This window comes from Etheostoma cragini, chromosome 20 (genome assembly GCF_013103735.1).
Source record: "Etheostoma cragini isolate CJK2018 chromosome 20, CSU_Ecrag_1.0, whole genome shotgun sequence".
NCBI classification, from domain to species: domain Eukaryota; kingdom Metazoa; phylum Chordata; class Actinopteri; order Perciformes; family Percidae; genus Etheostoma; species Etheostoma cragini.
In genome coordinates, this window is record NC_048426.1 from 7,733,733 (window position 1) to 7,754,189 (window position 20,457).

The window sequence follows — 20,457 nt, forward strand, 5'->3', positions numbered from 1 at the left end:
TTTGAAAAAGCTGCCGAACAGAACTTACATCTCATCTAAAAATGTATAGTATTCACACCTGCATTCAAAGTACCTTAAGTGCAATTGATGTACATTTCTTTTATTTCAAACAAGCTCCTAAATATAACAAACTTACAAAAGATTAATTATGGCACAGTAGTTGCTATTGTAACCCTTCATCTGGGGAGTTTGCTCTTCTCGTGGTTGCTTAGCTTTCCTCCCATTGCAGATATTAGTAAATCAGGTATACAGAAATACAAGTGTTGTGTACTTTATATGCTAGTTCTCGTCTACAATCAGTCACCATGTTCAGTATATGCCCGCCCTCCACACAGTTTGTGCTATAGACACCAGCATCTCACAACCCTGAGAAGAAGTAGAAGAAAGTTAAATATCACATAGATATAAAATGTGTAACGATTATACTGTCCATTTTCCCCTAGCCTACAAGCCATGTGATCCTCAGGTGATCCGCGACAGGGTACAGCACCTGGACTTGTGCTACCAGGAGCTTTGTGCCCTGGCGGCCCAGCGGAGGGCTCGCTTGGAGCAGTCCCGCCGCTTCTGGAATTTCCTGTGGGAGATGGCAGAGCTGGAGAGCTGGATTAGAGAGAAGGAGCACATTTTCTCCTCACTGGATTATGGCAAGGACCTGACGAGCGTGCTGGTGCTGCAGAGCAAACACAGCGCCTTTGAGGACGAGCTTGGAGCCCGCCGTGCCAATCTGGACCAGGTCCTGGCTGAAGGAGATAAGATGATCCAGGCCAAGCACTTTGGCTCCCCAAAGGTTCAAGAGTGCATGGACGACATTAGTAGACAGTGGCAGCAGCTGGAGGAGCTGGCCGCATTTCGGAAACAGAACCTCCGGGACACCCAGAGGTTCTTCCAGTTTCAGGGAGACGCTGATGACCTCAAGGCCTGGCTGCTGGACGCAAAGAGACAGATGAGCAGCGATGACGTCGGCCATGATGAGTACACCACCCAGCGGCTACTGAAGAAGCACAAGGACCTGAAGAATGAAACAATCAAGAACGGGGCCACCATAGATGCTTTATCCAAACAGGCTAATGCGCTGCCAGAGGAGCTTCAAAACACCCCTGACATCCAGAGACGTCTGAAAGACATTAAGGACTTGTACATGGAGCTCATGTCTCTGGCTGACCTGAGACAGAAAAAGCTAGATGACGCTATGGCTCTGTACACCATCTTCAGTGAGACAGACGCCTGTGAGCTCTGGATGGGCCAGAAGGAGACGTGGTTGGTGGATTTAGAGGTGCCTGAGAAGCTGGAGGATCTGGAAGTAGTACAGAATAGGTACACAGAACAATCATGTTACTATTAGGGGTTTAACGATCTGGATCAATATGTTGATTCAATCATTAACGATTCAATATACAAAGCAAAAATATCAATAAATAGCGCCATCTGTAAGATGTGCCTTTATTTTGAAATTCCCATTAGGTAGTTTGCTTTTAATTTAAATGTCTGGAAGAGTTTAGTAAAGAAATTGTCAAATCATATTTTAGTTGTTTGTTATAAATATATATAAAAGTAACTGACTGTGTTAAATGGGCTAATGTGTCGTCTCTTATCGGTCGCAGGCCCCTGAATTGAATCGAATCAAAATTGCATCGTGGCAGACTTTGTGATATCAGTTAATATTGTATTGTTGTTCAAAGAATCAGTATAATAAAATACGTGATTTACATCTCTAGTTATTATGCACTACTAAATCATCTTTTTTATAGGACTAGATTTAATTTTATAAGTATATTTACAAGCATATTTTCTTTCCAGGTCTTGTTTTTATGGGGTTATGTATCATGTGCATTGTGCTATTTGTATTTTAACTATCACTTTTCTTGTTTTCAGGTTGAGCATTCTAGCTCAAGATATGGCAAATGTTCAGTTGAGAGTTGATGATGTCAATAAAGCCGTGAAACAGCTCGAGGACAGCAGACACCCTCGTACCAAAGAGGTCAAAGAATGTCAGACGCGACTGAATAAGAGGTGCTTTGGATATATTATCTGTGCATTATACGTGTCATAAAGATTACTGTTTACTTGTACATCAGCCGTTCTAATAAATTATTCAGTGTTGACCTGAAATAAATAACATATGTTTAGGTTTTCTTTTTAGGTAACACCTTATTTTCTAAGTCTATAATTTCCTCATCATTTTCAACATAAAACACACTCTGAGATAAGAATAAAGTGATTCAAACATTTAATAAATAATTCTCCTTTAGGTGGGAGGCTTTCAAGGCCATGGTAGAGGACAAGAAGAGGAAAGTGGATTCTGCCGTTAGTCTGAACAACTACGGGCTGGAATGTGACGAGACAGGGACCTGGATCAAAGACAAGACACGGGTGATTGAGTCCACACAGGACTTGGGCAATGACCTGGCAGCCGTCATGACCATCCAGAGGAAACTGTTTGGCATGGAGAGAGATTTGGCTGCCATCGAGACTAAGCTTAACTTCCTGAGGAAAGAAGCCGACCAGCTGTCTAAAGACCACCCGGAGAACGCAGATGACATCTTGGCCCGCAGAGGGGAGCTGGACGCAGCCTGGGACATGCTAAGAAAGACCCTAAAAGACAGAGAGGACTCTTTGGGTGAGGTCAGCAAGTTACAGACCTTCCTCCAAGACATGGATGACTTCCAGTCCTGGCTTTTCAAGACTCAGAAGGCTGTGGCTTCAGAGGAAATGCCTGCCACGCTGCCGGAGGCCGAGGAGCAGCTCAGTCTTCATGACGCGGTGCGTGAAGACATAAACAACCACGAGGAGGACTATCATCGCGTGAGGGACACTGGTGCCCAGGTCACCCAGGATCAGGAGGATGATCCTCAGTACCAGCAGCTGGAGCAGAGGCTGAAGGGGCTGGACCGGGGTTGGGTTGAACTACAAAAGATGTGGGACAGCCGCAAGACCTTCCTGGACCAGGGTCTGGGCTTTCAGCAGTTCATGAGGGATGGCAAGGCTGTAGACGCCATTCTCAACAACCAGGTAAGATAAAATACGATTGGATAAAATACGACGAGGTAAGAAAACCTTTATTGCCAATATCTTACGATGAATACAACAACATTGCGAATGCCCCTCCCAGCGGTGCTTAAAAAACTATATTGCACACATCCATACGTTTATAACATAAAAACAACATTCATTCAACAACCAACATTTATCAAAAAACAAGGGAGGGTAGGTTGTGTTGAATAATAGATGTATTGCACAGATCTTAATAATAATATAATATTGCAAAGATAAGTTAAATGAACTTAAGAACGATAATAAAATGTGAAATAGTGGTGATGTGTGTGCATTTAGAGTCTGGAAGGCCAGCATGTACAGCATGTGTTTTGGAGTGAGACTATCTACAGTGGGATCATGATTTATCTAAAAATTCTTCGAGTCTTCAGCTTCTGTAGAGTTAGGGTGAGCTATTTTAATGATGGGGTCAGTGATGTGATAGGTATTTAAAAGATGTGGTTTGGAAGAATGCAGCGTGGTCACATCCCACAGCGCCGGCTGAGTGTCTCAAGTGTGCTTGTCTTTTTCTTTCTCTGCTTTGTTTGCAGGAGTACACTTTGGCCCACATAGACAAGCCCGACAACTTGGCTGGGGCAGAGAAAGCTTTGAAGAAGCATGAGGACTTTGTGAGCACCATGGAGGCCAACGAGGACAAAATTGACGGCGCTCTGCAGGGGGGGCAACGGCTGGTGGACAGCAACAACCTGTACTCTGGGAAAATGCAGGACAAAATGGACTTAATCAGAGACAGGTCAGACGTTTTTTTGGGTCAATATGATTTCAATGAAGTGTTGTTAAAAGGGCTATTATGTGTTTAAGGAAATTAACTATATGTGCTCCTCCGATTAACAGCACCCCTGTTACCTGTTGAAAGGTTCCTATCTAAATAGACATACTCATAAGCACACTAGTGACCAGTGGACAATTTGGGTCCTACACCCAATTAAAATGAAAATGGCTCTTACAGCGTCACAAAAATACCCAGATAAAAGTTCATTTTACAATATACAATTATGGACAACTTTCTACTCCCACTCAACCCTCACCCTCCACCCCATATATTCATAATATTTAAATAAGAATTCATATTGGAAACTGTACTGCAGTGATCTATTATTTACTTTTAACCAACTTTAAAGACTTTATCATCACTCAAGTCCAACATTTCACTTATAACAGTTTAATAAATACTGTACGGGTCCTGGTCTTATTTGGAAAAATAAATCTTTTCACTCTTATTTATAATTGTTTATGGTTTCAACCGGCCACAACAGTGAAACAGCTTTCTTTTCACTGTATCATTATCATATCAACGTGAGGCAGCAGAGAGGGCATTGGAGCTTGTCCCATTAACTCCCACAATTCAGCTCGGTAGACAGGCGCCCGCAATAATGGATATTGATCCTTGAGTTTTTCTTCACAGTGCAGCAGAGAAACCGATGACTGTTTTGGGGTTACTGTGTCAGCTGTGTGGAGGAGGAGCTCATGATCAATGATTCACCCTCTCTTAGTTGTTAGATTAAAATGTTTACTGTATTTCTAATGTGTTTTTGTTGCTTTTGTTATTTTTGTGTTTTGCCTCCAGGCATAACAAGAATAAGAGAAGAGCCCAGGAAGTGTCAGAAAAGCTCAGAGACAACCGCGACCTGCAGCACTTCCTGCAAAATACTCAGGATGTAAGTTCACCGTCAGTTTACTGTTTATGTAATCACTGAGTAACATCAATTATTACACTAATTATTAGCTTAATTATTCCTTACTGAGACTTGACACCACTGTGTTGATTATTGTAGACAATTTGTCGAACACACGCTGTGTTGTTATAATAACACAGTGGTACTTGATGAGACTTTCTAATATCTGAGACTTATATCTTCCCTATTTGTGATAGGGGTCCCATTTGGCTAATTGATAGATGCTCTGTTTGCAAAAGATAAAGAATTAAATCCTGCTCAAAGAAAGTCACCCCTGCAAACGTTTAAAATGCTGATGTTTCCATGACTTTCACAAGTTTTTTACCCAAACGTGCTTGAATGTTAGTTGTTAATAGGGATCTTTTTTGCATGTTGCTAATCCCTGACACTCACTCTCCTTTTCCATTCTTCAGCTGACTGTGTGGATCAACGAGAAAATGCTCACAGCTCAGGACACGTCGTACGATGAAGCCAGGAACCTCCACAGCAAATGGCTGAAACATCAGGCCTTCATGGCTGAGCTGTCCTCCAACAAGGACTGGCTCAGCAAAGTAGAGCAGGTAAGGAGCACTGTTGGATGTCGATATGAAAAAAAAATTTCTGACGTATTTGGCATATAATAGGAGATATCTGAACAATTAGGGACACAGGGTATTTTATTTCACCACGCCTTTTGTATTGATAAAGAACTAAGTATAGACTTTAACAAATGATGCAGCTGTAAATCTTAACAACATTTCATTGACCCTTTTATTGACTTATTCCTGCTCCATTAGCAGCTTTAGGTAAAACTTCAGGTGATTTTTTTTTTTTCTCAGTGAAACATTTTTGTAACAACATCGTCTTTGCTCTATGTTTATGTGCATGCAGGAGGGTCAGGAGCTCATGGAGTCCAAGCCTGAGTTTGAGCCCATTGTGATGGAGCGTCTGGCCAAACTCCACGAACTTTGGGACAAGCTGGAGTCCACAACCCAGGAGAAAGCCCGGCTGCTGTTTGATGCCAACCGCTCGGAGCTTTTCGAACAGAGCATAACTGATATGAAGAAATGGCTCGGGGGGCTGCAGCAGCAGCTAGAGAGCGGAGACGAGGACGTCAAAGACTTGACTAAAGCCAACATCCTGCTCAAGAAGCATCAGGTCTGTTTTTCTGTGGCATTTACTGGATATACTTGAGATTTGTGTGCTTAGTGTGTCTGCAATGCGCTTCTTAAATCATGTGTAGTTAAATCATCTCACTATGGGAGTGAATACATTATACAAAGTAGTTTTAGCTTTAGCTTATGTGCTTTCTGAGGATTAACTTTGAGGGAATGAGCACCTGTGATGGATCTGTATTTATGTTTACTGTTGGTATCTCAACCCAACAAACCAGAGTCGTATGTATGTTAATGTGAAAAAAAAAAAATATTTCTTGGAAAGAACTAGAACACGGCTACAACCAGAAGTATTCTAAATGATTTTACATTCAGTGTTGCACTGGTAAAAGCCTTATGACATGACTGGTAACATAAACTGCGAGACAAAGTAACTTTTGAGGAGTTTACCCGCCACTACATTCTGATAAGGCTCTTGAAAGGCCTGTAATCATATCGCCCTAACCAGATGACAGAGAATCAGGTGCGTGACCGGGCACGGGAGCTGGAGGAGCTCCAGGAGGCCACCAGGAAGCACGGCGGAGGCAGGGAGGATCAGCCGGAGCTGGAGGCCGAGCAGGAGGCCTTGCAGAGGGACTTCCAGCAGCTCCTCACGCCGCTGGCCCAGCGCAAGGGCAAGCTGGAGGCCGCCAAGGCTGTCCATCAGTTCTACAGAGACCTGGCCGATGAGCTTGTAAGCATGGATCCAATTTCAGAGCAAAATGAAACCGTTGAAACTCCCTGTGCAAATGATTGATAGCACAAACTTTGAGTAAGGACGATAGATTATTTTAAAGGGGCTGGATTGATGTTGGCTTTTGAATGACAGCATGATAACACCTTTTGGGAAATATTGAAGCCTTAACTTCAGAGGGACGTTTCCCCCCCCACAAAAAAAATAACTTATTAACTTGCAAATTACGTTTTCAATTATAGTATGTACACTTGATATGCAAGACAGTTAGATCACCAGCTCTCTCCATGAAATTTACACGGCAGGTGAATCTGGGTAAAAAGCTTTGATCCCTTTTTGGTTTCACTGCCTAAATCCACTTTAATCAGATGGAGGAGACAGCTCAAATAAAGAGTTTTACTGTTGGAGGTGTTGAAAACATTTTATAATAAATAAAGGGTAAAATTCAGTATAAGAAACATGATCTTAAAATAGATAGATAGCTAGATATTTATTGATCCCAAGAAAAGTGGGAAATTACGGTGTTACAGCAGCACACGTAAATCAGTCACACACCACAGAATATGAAAATAAATGAGATACTAGGAAAAATATACATACATACAATATACATAAAATAATAATAATAGGAATAACATAAAAGAACAAATATTTGAATAAATACAGGATGGGAAAACCCAAATATGCTACTGCTTAAATAATACACTAAAATGTATGCTAAATGTAAATAAACCAACTGTGCAGGTTGCACTTAGTGCAGTAGTAGTACATCTTTTCTACTTTGTGTGCATCTGAGATCTGAAAAGCTGTACCTTAACAGAAACTATTTTCTCTTTTCATTGTCATCATACTATTCTTCTTCTTCTTCTTCTTCTTCTTCCCCTCTCTCAGCTCTGGATTGAGGAGAGGATGCCCCTGGCACTGTCACAAGAGCATGGCAACAATCTTCAAACTGTGCAAATGCTGCTGAAGAAGAACCAGGTGAGGGGCTTGTCTGTAGGAAAAAGGTTGTCGATAACTTGCGAATTCTTACAATTTGTTTCTTACTTTTTTTCTTACTTCTTTTTTTTTTAATTCTTACTTGATTAATTGTTCTTATAAAGGTCTAGAAAATGTCATAACTAGAGATGACTTCTGTGAGACAATTTTGTCCCACCAACAGTTCAAAACCCAAAAAGATTTACAATTATATGGGACAAAGAAAGGCAGAAAATCCTTTTATTTAAGAAGCTGGAACAAGAGATGTCTGGCAATGTTTCACTGTTTTTGCTTGGCGATTATTTCAGTGTAAATTGTTGTGTAGTGTGCAGTAAACTCATTTTCAAAAGCCAGTCAACATAGAATCCACTGCTTATTCTGCAAAGGCAAAGAAAACAATGTATCCTTGAATACATTAAGTCTGTTTGTTTCTTTATCTATAGCACACAAGTCTGAACGATTGATGTGTGAAAAAAAGCAGTTCCAGAGTTAGTTTACTGCCACTTGGACAACATCATGTCTTCTCTAGTGCGTTGCCTTACACTTTACACTGTCTTCTTCTCTGTCCGTCAGACGTTGCAGAGGGAGATCGAGGGCCACCAGCCTCGCATTGATGAAGTGCTAGAGCGAGGAAGGAGGATAGCGGCAGCCGCCAGCGCAGAGGGCAGACCGGAGGCGGAGCGGATCACGGACCAGCTGATGGAGTTGGAGGAGGCGTGGGCCCGGCTGAAGGACGAGATGGCCCAGCGCAGGGAGAGGCTGAGTGGCTCCAGCTTGGCCCAGCATTACTACAACGACGCGGACGAGGCCGAAGCTTGGATAGGGGAGCAGGAGCTTTACATGATCGCGGATGAAAAGGCCAAGGTAAGGAGCAAAGCACGTGACAGACAAAGAATTAATCAGGAAAGTGACTGTAGAAGTCTGAAACAGACCTAATTATCTAAATCAAAATATGGCATATGATGTTGCACAAATACCATACCATACCAACTTTATTTGTTAAGCGCTTTACAACAACCAAAGTTGACCAAAGTGCTGTACAGAAAATAAACAAAGAAATTTATAATTAATAACCATACAATTAAAAAACACACAAAGTAGCAAATAAGAACAAGTAAATGAAGTTAACATCTTACTATGTGTCAAAAGCCAAAGAGAAAAGATGGGTTTTAAGAAGGGTTTTAAAAACAGATAAAGAAGAGGCCTGTTTTACATGCAAAGGCAGATCATTCCATAGTTTATAATAATAAGTGTCACTGCAAAACATTAACATGATTACATGGTTCTTTTTCAATTAAGTTGACACGCTTTTTTAAGAGCTCATTTGGAGTATTTTGTTTTGCTTTGATGTGTAGTCTTCGCTTCCTAATTTCCGCATAATTTCATAGCATTTTTTCTTTTGCCTCCTCCTTCGCTTTAATCTATTTAGGATGAGCAGAGTGCCTTGCTGATGCTGAAGCGCCACATGATCCTTAAGCAAGCCGTGGATGACTATGGTGACTCCATTCGGAGGCTGGCTGACCGTGCCCAAAACATGTTTGCTGAGGACCATCCTGATGGGTTTGTGCTTTGATCATTAGAAAAAAATGCATCTGAGGATGCTAATTCACTCATCTTGTCCCAGTCAGTTGTGGTTAAGGGCATAAAAGCACAAGTGTGATCATTCCTGTATTCTAATCACACGCCTCATCTAGAGTAAACCTAAATCCAATCTCTTGGCCATTTTCTCCGTCCTCCCTGTATCTCGTTTCCTTCCATCCTCTCCCTTTACTTTGTCTGCAGTGAGGAGATCATCAGGCGACAGGGCCAGGTGGATAAGCAGTACGCAGGGCTGAAGGAGCTGGCGGAGGACCGCAGGAAGAAGCTGGACCACACCTACCACCACTTCCTGCTGAGCCGAGAGGTGGAGGACCTGGAACACTGGATCGCAGAGAGAGACGTGGTGGCCTCCTCTCAGGAGATGGGCCAGGACCTGGACCACGTAACGGTATTATTCACAAAAACTGAGAAAACATACAGAGAGAGAAACCAAGGGTGACACTGGCTAGATCATTAAATTCTTTGGGACTTACTTTGCAACAATAGACAAAAAACTTGAGAGATCATATTTCACCGAAATCAGCTTTTTATCATCTCAAAAATATGCAACAAGTGTGACCATTTCTCACTCTGAGCGACGACAGGAGATGAATGCTTCTATATCAAGCAAACCTTTATCTATTTATTATTTTATCTATTTGTATTAAATTTCATTTCCATTTATCATTTTCATTTCTTGTTTGCATTAGTCTCAAACTGTTTTACTATTTACATTTGTCTTATTGTCAGCTAGGGAAAGCACTTTGAGTTGCATTGTGAAAGGTGCTATGCTAATAACATTTGATTGATACAGTAGTTTATATAATGTGTTTAAATACACATTTAGCTGCATGTGGCAGTTTTTTTATGTTACAACCAATTTTATCAAATTTTGGAGTTTTAGATAAGACAGTCCTGCTTAGTGACTAGAATTTCTACAATAAAGGGAACAGAAAAATAAGTGTCTCATACACAAGAGAAAAGCAAGAGGATGGTTTTCCTGTTTTATTATATCATATTTTGCTTTTATGCTTTTGGTGCTTTTGGTGTAAAGGGATCACAGACCATCTGTTTTGATAAACATGATGTAGGACTTCTTGGTTGGTTACACAAGTCAAGTGTTTTTTTCTTCTGCTGCATATGGGCTCCCAGCCTGCACATTGTCCTGTGCGGCGTTTACACAAAATGCAATAACCTAATGCCATAAAAGAAAAAAGAAGAAAAAAAGATTTGTTTTAGTTTTTTTTTGTTACCTGTAATTTTTCAAAAACATATCTGTCTTTTCCTTTCAGCTTCTGAGGGATAAGTTCCGTGAGTTTGCGCGGGAGACGGGGATGGTGGGTCAGGAGCGAGTGGACATGGTCAACGAGACGATAGACGAGCTGATTGAAGCCGGCCACACCGAGGCCGCCGCCATGGCAGAGTGGAAGGACACCATCAATGAGAGCTGGGCCGATCTGCTGGAGCTCATCGACACTCGCGCTCAGCTCCTCACTACATCTTATGAACTGCTCAAGTAAGGAAAACAGTATTGATGCACCAGACCACGAGCCAAAAGACGGCCTGTGAATTTGGAATCATGCCACTAAGATGTTATGTCTAATCCTGCAATCTAACATAAACTGTCCAAACAAATAGCAATGGTATTAGTATCTGGAGCAATTGATGATGTAAAAAACAAACTGAAAATCACCTGGATACAATACAACACTTGAACATGATCACTTTATGTTGATAATGTTAGGTACAAGGATACATGTGATCCCTTTTGTTTTAAGGTACTTTGATGATGGGAAGGAGCTAGTGGTTCAGATCCACGAAAAGCAGAAAGAGCTGCCCGAAGATGTGGGAGAAGACTTTAGCAAAGCCGAGTCCTTCCACAGAATGCATGCCGCCTTTGAGAGAGATATCACCGCTCTAGGAAAACAGGTACAACACAGGGGTTTGGCCGTTTTACACAGCAGGCCGCAGCCAAGAGGCAACCTTTGATCATTCATACCTAGAGGGAGGAGATAGTGCTGCAATATTTGGGCAACTGTGAAAGTTTTTTTTAAAGGGTACGAAGCCATAAATGGTGGTCCAATGGGGGATTATTACGTTGGTTTCAGCCTCTTAATCCCATTGCTCATGGATGAACAACCAATTTATAACATGTAGGTCAATTAAGCTGTAATAATCACATATTAAATCACATATTTATTTAACAATATGGAAAAATAATATGTGTATTTTAAAATCTCCCAACTCTGCCATTACATCCAGCTTTAACCTTTAAATAGCTTTGAGTAACACCTGTCTAGGTTGAATATCAAACCACGATTGTCTCCAAATTAGTTGTGATGTCACAGTGCTGTTCATACGTACACGTCTTAAACTTGGATTTTTGGTGACCACAAAGAAAGACCCCCCCCCCCCCCCCAGAACATGAATGTGAAAACTGCCTTCTGGTGTCAAACTCAACACATACATCAACTCTGCACAGTGAAGGCCTAACATCCATTTAAAGTAACAATAATCAAACGCATTTTTAAATGGAGGGAGACTTTGTTTTTGTTTTTACGACTTCAGTGATTTGACTTCTGATTCTACTTCCTCCAGGTTCAACAGTTCCAGGAGACTGCTTCACGGCTTCATGCCCAGTACGCAGGGGGCCAAGCGGAGTCCATCCAGGCCACAGAGCGAGAGGTAGTGGAAGCATGGAAGGGCCTGCTGGACGCCTGCGACGGTCGCAGGGCGCAACTGGTGGACACAGCTGAGAAGTTCCGCTTTTTCACCATGGTGCGAGACCTGATGGCCTGGATGGAGAGCATCATCCAGCAAATAGAGACTCAGGAGAAACCCAGGTGAGCACAGCCAAAACAAAGAGTTCACAGTTTGAAACAGGGAACCTGCTGAGAACCAGCTTTTAAACTGAGTCAGGCCCGTTTATATTGTAATGTACTGTTACTTTTTCAACTTTCCTGTATAATAAATATGAATGAATGAAATCAACTGCTGCTAAGTCCAAACACCAAGGGGATGCACCTGACATTGGATTCAGACATTAATAATCATGTGGGAAAGAGGAGTAAAAAAGCATATATTTGACCTGAGTTAAATCAAATTTTAAGTATTTCTGTATGTACACATACATATTTTTATTGAATTTTTGGTGAAAGGTGGAAACAGAAAAATTGTTTGCTGAGTAATACGGTGTAAGCTTAAACTAATTCATTAATAAAACTAAAATGTCAAATTATCAACATCGATTTTTGCCATTTCCAAAGGCTAAAAGATAAAAGATTAAAAAGGTTTACATGTTGAGCTTTAGTATAGTAACTCTTTATCTTACTAGCAGAATTTATATAGTACAATTGCAGTATTCATGTTCTAGCTATAGACACTGTGGACGTGCCAGAGCATGGTCATTACTGCTGCAGTTCCAGTCCCTACCAATAGAGGTAGATAAACATCATGTATACCTGTTTGCTAAGTAGCCTTCCCTTTGCGTTAGGGATGTCTCATCCGTGGAGCTCCTGCAGAAGTACCACCAGGGGATCCGCTCAGAGATCGAGGCCAGGGGAGCAAAATTCACTGACTGCATAGACCTCGGTAAAGCCCTGCTGACACGCAAGCACCGAGACTCTGCTGAGGTAAGGCTTCGGCAGCAAAGACAGCCTCTTTTCATCCTCAGCTGGTCCTCAAATTGCTGCTTTCATTAGATTTAATTACTTTTCTGGGAGTGATTGTTCTTGTCTGGCACAATGGAACCAATTGGATTGCCACGAAAGAAAAATTTCCACTCATCTTACACTCATCAGGGAGACTATAAAGCAAATACTAATTAGAAATGGAATAGCCAAAAGAATTTAAATGAGCAATTGACCCCGGCCTGAATTTAATGTGCGGTTAATTACTTCACAATACTAATTCTTAGAGGATAATAGCCAGCCTTGGGGCTGAGTTGTTTAATAATGCTGATATGTAACTGCGACTTATAACTGCTTGTGTCAGATCAAAGAGAAGCTGGTGCAGTTGATGGAGAAAAGGAAGGAGATGATGTTCAAGTGGGACGACAGATGGGACTGGCTCAGACTCTGTGAGTAAATTCATCTCCATCCTAAAAACTAAGGCTGTGCATACATTATTCCTTTTCAAATCTATACCTGCCCAAGGTCAAATGACTAACTGATGTGAATATATGTACAGACCTTTGCACATGAAAGAGCACTGTGGCTTTTGTTCCTCATAACACTCAGAATCCAGGAAGCATCTTTTGTTGCAGTCTCATACAGCACCTTCTCTAACTCTGGGTGATCCCTTCAACTATACTTTTGAATTATATAGTCACTTTTAAATGTTTCCAATATGTGTCTCTGTTTTATAAACCTCCATAAACAGCATGTACAATCAAGATAAAATGCTGCAAGATATTTATACGAAATAGACAATATGTATTATTTCTAAAAATTGCCTTACTTACTAAAATGTTCTCCTAAATCTTAAAATGTTGTCACTTTTCAAAACATGTCCTCAGTTTATAAAAAATGCTCTCAAGTAAAAAAATATTTCCTACTTTAAAAAAATGTTTTTATCCTTTATACTTTAAAACCCCAAATCTGAGACAAATAAGTTAATATGGTCAAAACGCATGCATCATACAGTTGTGAATTAGTGTAAATAATTCCGGGGGAATTGGCAAAGGTTTTAATACCAGCTTCATATGTTAAGAATTCATCAAGAGTAAAACCCAAATATTTATACTTTGATGCATACTCTGGTGAAACAGTCCCAGAAGTGAGTGTCTTCCTGCTTCCATGGATACCTCTTTTCCTAAAACTAATGTTTAGTGTTTTACTGTGATTTATTAATAATCTCCATCTGTAGCACCCGTTATATAACAGATTTAACGTAAGTCATCTTCTGATTCAGCTAGAAAAGCAATATCATCCACCTACAACAAAATACCCAAAGGAGTTTAGATGTAAACCTAAAATAGATTCCTTAATTCCAAGAGTCAAGTCATTTACATATACTGCGAACAAAGTGGGAGAAAGAACGTAACCTTGTTTAACACCATAACAAGAATGAAACCAACCAATTTGTAGATTATGTACTTTAATACAGAGCAACTACATAAGAATTTTAATGCTTTATAAAACCTGCCATCTACTCTGGCTTCTATAAGGTTTAGGGCAAGTAAATCTCTCGGAATCCAATCAAAAGCCTTTTTAAAATCAACAAAACAAAAAAAGTAGACTTACTTTCTGCAATTCTTGATCTGTCAATAGTCAAAATTGAGTGGGTAAGGTCAATTTAGTCTTGTTTTTTTTCTAAATCCATTCTTCTCATCAACTAACAAATTCACAGTTTCTAAATATTTAGTCAAAATATTCAAAACACTAGAATATAATTGGTTCACTGTACGGAAAAGACTGTTTCACCTATAATTGAGAGGTACTCTGGGGTCATACTTAGATGATTTTGCGATCTGTTTAATAATGGATTTATACCATGTAGAGGGAACAATACTATGTTTAAAACAAAATTTTAAGAAACGGAAAAGCACAACAAAAAGAGATGATAACTTTAACACAACAGTAGGAATTCCCTCCACCCCAACAGCTTTTCCTCAGTTTTGTCTTTTACAGTTCTCACTTCCTCCAATATAATATCTTGATTCAAAAAGCCATTCGATGACAACCCATCTCATCAAATATTTGCCAGCATTTTAAAATGGTATTACTATGAGATAAAAACCGCTTTGTCTTTGTTTCCTTCAGTGCTGGAGGTGTGTCAGTTTGCTCGGGACGCCTCGGTGGCGGAGGCTTGGCTGATCGCTCAGGAGCCCTACGTGTCCAGTAAAGACCTGGGCCAAACCGTGGACGAGGTTGAGAAACTCCTTAAGAGGCACGAGGCCTTCGAGAAATCCACCGCCACTTGGGAAGAGCGCTTTTCTGCACTGGAGCGTCTCACCACGGTATGGACTGAAACACATGAAACAATAATGCTGCTGAAAAAGAACAGAAAAATCACAAAGAAAAAATCATTCCTGCAGGCTTACACAACAACTTTAATCAAAAAGTATTTAGTTCATGTGGGCTGAAGACGATGGCAGTAAGGCGTCATATAATGTTACATAATTTATAATAATAATAATACCAATAATAATAATAATAATAATAATATAATAATAATGTTTTATTTATATAGAACTTTTCAAGCATTAACCCCAAAGTGACAGGATATGAATTGGCATCAGAAACCCATGTAAGCCCCCTTCCATCCATGACACACATGCTGGGCTATAAGGCGTTAAAAGCTCTTTAATGTAATCTGAAGCCAGACCATTGGTGTCGTTGTATGCAATTAATACATTTTTTAAATGTATTCTACACTTAATGGGCAACCAGTGCAGTGATGAGTGGAGTGATATGACTGAACCTCCATGACTTAGTTAATAATCTGGCTGCTGAGTTCTGGATAAATTGCAATTGTGAGAATGAGTGGGTGTTTAAATAGGTAATAAGAGAGTTTCAGTAGTCCTGGCCTGATGATATTACAGCGTGTATGCTTTTTTCCTGTGTCATTGAGAATGAGCAAGTAATAAAAGGAACTAGGCATTGATTCCAGTTCAATACTGTGTTGCAGCTGGAGTTGTTGGAGCTGAGGAATCAGCAACAGGAGATGGAGCAGTTCATTAAAGAAGAGCAACGATCAGATAAAGACAGCAGGTACACACACTCACACATACCATGTAGACATATGTTATATACTGTACATTAGGGGCTTCTCAAAGTTTGATTACCGTGTGCCAATGTAGGGATCATATGATTTGGGGTCATACAGGAAAAGTGCAGACAGAAAACAAAATATACATTCCATGTCAATTTCACATTAAACTGCAGAGTTTTGAGATTGACTACACTAGGTTAATGGGACAAATATGACAAAAACACATGTGTATTTCAGGTCACATAGCTTATTGCCAAGAGAAAGATTGGAAGGCAGAAGTTTGAGTGTTCAAATCTTATGTTTTTCGGTATGTTTTGAGGTCCGATATACTACAAGAAAGAGACAAAATACTGAAATGATAAACTTGTTAGGAAGGACAGTAAGCTTAGTGTGATAAGAGAATGATTGGAAGGCAGAATCTTGATTGTTCAATTCTTATATTTTTGAGCAAGTCTTGAAGTCCAATATACTCAGTGAAAGAGACAAATATGACGGAAACACAACTATGTGTGTCAGGTCAGATAGCTTGAGGTGATAAGAGAATGATTGGAAGACAGAAAGTTGTGTCTTCAAATTCTTTATGTTTTGAGGTTCAATATGGTAAACAAAAGAGACGAATATGCCAACATCATAAACTCTTCTGTCAGATCGGATAGCTTAGAGTACTAAGAGAATGATTTGAAGACAAAAGGTGGAGTGTTTCGATCTTTCATGTTTCTTTCTAAGTATTGAGGTTGAATACATTATGTTAAAGAGACAAATATGAGCAAAACATAAACAGTAAATTTTAAGGTCTAACAGTAAAAGCAAAGAAGTCAAATACGCTCTAAAACACTTGTCAGATTGGGTAGCTCAGTGTAATAGAATTGTGGTTTTAAGAACAAAATTGCTGTGACTTTTTTATAACAAACGAATTTTGAAAAGTGATAAAAAACTGATAATATAGGATGTTGAAAGAAAGGATTAAAATAGGGTGCCAATGTATAAAGCTTTACTCGTTAACGCAGCGGGGCCAGGTTTGGGTCCGACCTGCGGCCCTTTGTTGCATGTTGTTTATTTCTTCAGCTGTACGGTCAAAATATAGGCCGAAAATAATCTAAAAGAATAAGAAATTATGTAGTAGTATAGTAGGTCAAACAAAGGCATAGTATAGCAGGTAAAAAAGTCAAAAAAGTCATAGAATACTAATTAAATACAGTGACAAAAGTCATAGTATATTTTGCTGAAAAATGTTCTAGTATAGTATGTCAAAAAAGTGAAAAAAGTCATAGTATAGCATGTCCTAAAAAGTTAAATAAAGTCATAGTATAGTCTGTCAAAAAGGGAATAAAGTCCCTTTATCTATAGTCTGTCGAAAAGGGAATAAAGTCATAGTATAGTATGTCGAAAAAAATGATAAAAACGTCATAGTATAGTATGTTGAAAAAAACTAATAAAAAGTCCTTGTATAGTATGTCGAAAAACTGATAAAAATGTCATAGTATAGAATGTCCGAAAAAAGTCACAGTATAGTATGTCAAAAAAAGTAATAAAAATGTCATAGTATAGTATGTCAAAAAAATTAAAAAAAGGTAATACTATAGTATGTCAAAAAAAGTCATAGTATAGTTTGTCGAAAAAAGTCACAGTATAGTATGTCAAAAAAAGTAATAAAAATGTCATAGTATAGTATGTCCAAAAAATAAAAAAAAGGTAATACTATAGTATGTCAAAAAAAGTCATACTATAGTATCGAAAAAGTGATAAAAATGCCATAGTACAGTATTTCGAAAAAAAATGATGTAAAGTCATAGTATAGCGTGTCCAAAAAAGTAAAAAAAAGTCATAGTATGGTATGTTTAATAACGCGATAAAAAAAAATCACAGTGTAGTATGTCAAAAAATGATGAAAATGTCATCGTATAGTAGGTCGATAAAAGTGATAAAAATGTCATAGTATAGTGTGTCGATAAAAGTGATAAAAATGTCATAGTATAGTATGTCGAAAAAATTGGTGAAAAGTCATAATATAGTATGTCAAAAAAGGTTATAAAAAAGTCATATTATAGCATGTTGAAAAAAGGGGTAAAAGTCATAGTATAGTATGTCGAAAAAGTTATTAAAATTCATATCATAATATTTTGACAAAAGTGATAAAAAGTCACAGTATAGCATGTGAAAAAGGGATTAAAAAAATCATAAAGTATATGACAGAATAGCATGTGAAAAGAAATGATAAAAAGTTATAGCATAGTAAGTCGAAAAAGTGATAAAAAGTCATAATATAGTAAGTCAAAGAAAGTCATAGTATAGTATGTTGAAAAAAGTGATAAAAAAGTCATAGTCATAATATAATATGTCAATAAAGGGAAAATAGTCATAGTATTGTATGGTGAAAAAAGTCACAGTATAGTATGTCAAAAAAATTGATAAAAACTCATAAGTATATGACAGTATAGCATTTCCAGAAGTTCTAAAAAGTCAAAAAATAGAATTTTGAAAAAAGTCATAGTATATTATGTCCAAAAAATGTATAAAAAGTAATTTATAGCATGTCCAAAAAAAGTGCTAAAAAAGTCATAAAATAGTATGTCATAAATGTGATAATAAGTCATAGTTTAGTATGTCAAAAAAAGTGATGAAAAAGTCATAGTATAGTTTCGGAAAAAGTCATAGTATAGTATGTTAAAAAACTGATAAAAATGTCATAGTATAGTATGTCAAAAAAGTGTTAAAAGTCACAGTATAGAATGTCTAAAAAAGTGATTAAAAAAAAGTAATGGTTTAGCATGTCCAAAACAGTGATGAAGAAGTCATAGTATGTCTATACAGTATAGCATGTGGCACTAACTAGCAAGACTTCTCTATTGAGTATTATGAGGTTTGAACACACAACCTTTGTGCTCTTAAAACCAACCAATGTTCCAACCACCACCCCAACTTCTCTGGTCACATGAGTTTTCTCCTGGCATATTTGACATCTTCATGTTCGTTGTTAGACCTTGAAATTCATTGAGTCTTGTTAGGTTGGAACCCAAAACCACTGTGTTCTTAAAATTAGTTCTCACCTTAAGTAACACTTACCAAGCTCTACCACAACTGCTCCACTTCTAGGATAGTTCTCCGAGCATATTTGACATATTCATGTTCACTGTCATACCTTAAAATTCATCTAGCCTTGTAAGGTTAGAACCAACAACCTTAAAACCAGCATTGGACTTTTGAGCCACTTGTTACCCTCTAGTCTAACTTCACTACTTGCTGGGCTGTGAGAGGTTTGAAGCCACAACCATTGCTTTCTTAAAATCACATTTCTTATGTCCGCCTAATTACCCTCCAACCCAACTTCTCTACTCTTAATTTTCTCCTGGCAATTTTGACATCTTCATGTTCACTGTCATACCTACAAATTCATCGTGCCGTCTGAGGTTTGAACCCTTGTCAAAAATAGTGATAAAAGATGTCCAAAAAAGTGAGACAAACGTAATAGTATAGTATGTCGCAAAAAGCAATAAAAAAGTCATAATATAGTATGCAAAAAAGGTCATAGTATAACATGTCAAAAATGTGATAAAAAGTTATAGCATAGGATGTAAAAAAGAGTGAAAAGAAAGTCATAGTATAACATGTAAAAAGTGTTGAATTATGTTGAAAAACGCCATAGTGTAGCATGCCAAAAAGAGATACAAAGTCATAGTATAGTATGTCTGAAAAAATTGATAAAAAGTCATAGTATAGTATGTCAAAAAAGTGATAAAATGTCTAAAATTGTGGTATACCATGTTGAAAAGAGTCATTAAAAAATCATACTATAGTAAATTGAATAAATTGATAAAAAAAGTAATGGTATATTATGTTAAAATAGTGATATAAAAGTCATAGTATAGCATGTTGAAAAAAGTCATAGTATAGTATGTTGAAAAAAGTCATTAAGAAGTCATACTTTAGTATATTGAAAACATTTTTGAAAAAGTCATTGCATGGTATGTTGATTAAAGTGATAAAAATGCCAGAGTATAGTATGTTGAAAAAAGTGATAAAAAGTCATTGTATAGTATGTCGAAAAAGATGGTAAAACGTCCTGATATAGTACGTCAAAAAAAGTGATTAAAAGTCATAGTGTAGTATGTCGAAAAAGGGATAAAAACGTCATAGTATAGTATGTCGAAAAATGGGATAAAAAAGTCATGGTAAAGTATGTCGAAAAAAGTCATAGTATAGTATGTCGAAAAACGTCATAGTATAGTACGTCAAAAGGTATAAAAAGTCATAGTATAGTATGTCAAAAAAACTGATTAAAAACTCATAGTATAGTATGTCAAAAACAGTTGTAGTATGGTATGTCATAAACATCACAGTATATATACTGTGATGTTTTTGTATGTTGAAAAAAGGGATTAAAAAGTCATGGTATAGTATGTCAAAAAAACGTCATATGTTGAAAAAAGGGATAAAAAGTAATAGTATAGTATGTCGAAAAAAGGGATAAATGTAAATGTGCTGTATTTATATCGCGCTTTTCTAGTCTTAACGACTACTCAAAGCGCTTTTACATCATACAGGATACGTTCACCATTCACACACATTCATACACTGTGGCCGAGGCTGCCGTAAACACTCATACACATTCGCACTCCAATGCACAGCACCGGAG

At 38.3% G+C, this 20,457-nt stretch overlaps 1 protein-coding gene across 4 annotated transcripts in view; it reads left to right on the forward strand.

The window, feature by feature from the left end:
• Positions 1-20,457, forward strand: part of sptb (spectrin, beta, erythrocytic) — a 56,417-nt gene that overhangs the window by 27,086 nt on the left and 8,874 nt on the right. For all 4 annotated transcript variants that reach the window (XM_034859001.1, XM_034859000.1, XM_034859002.1 and 1 more), the window contains 19 exons: positions 444-1,314; positions 1,873-2,010; positions 2,250-3,009; positions 3,582-3,784; positions 4,619-4,709; positions 5,141-5,287; positions 5,598-5,864; positions 6,330-6,554; positions 7,446-7,535; positions 8,106-8,396; positions 8,962-9,092; positions 9,315-9,519; positions 10,403-10,626; positions 10,889-11,039; positions 11,709-11,953; positions 12,604-12,742; positions 13,104-13,188; positions 14,873-15,069; positions 15,741-15,823. In XM_034859001.1, coding sequence (XP_034714892.1) covers positions 444-1,314; positions 1,873-2,010; positions 2,250-3,009; positions 3,582-3,784; positions 4,619-4,709; positions 5,141-5,287; positions 5,598-5,864; positions 6,330-6,554; positions 7,446-7,535; positions 8,106-8,396; positions 8,962-9,092; positions 9,315-9,519; positions 10,403-10,626; positions 10,889-11,039; positions 11,709-11,953; positions 12,604-12,742; positions 13,104-13,188; positions 14,873-15,069; positions 15,741-15,823 — 4,543 coding nt within the window. The remainder of the gene's footprint in view (positions 1-443; positions 1,315-1,872; positions 2,011-2,249; positions 3,010-3,581; positions 3,785-4,618; positions 4,710-5,140; positions 5,288-5,597; positions 5,865-6,329; positions 6,555-7,445; positions 7,536-8,105; positions 8,397-8,961; positions 9,093-9,314; positions 9,520-10,402; positions 10,627-10,888; positions 11,040-11,708; positions 11,954-12,603; positions 12,743-13,103; positions 13,189-14,872; positions 15,070-15,740; positions 15,824-20,457) is intronic.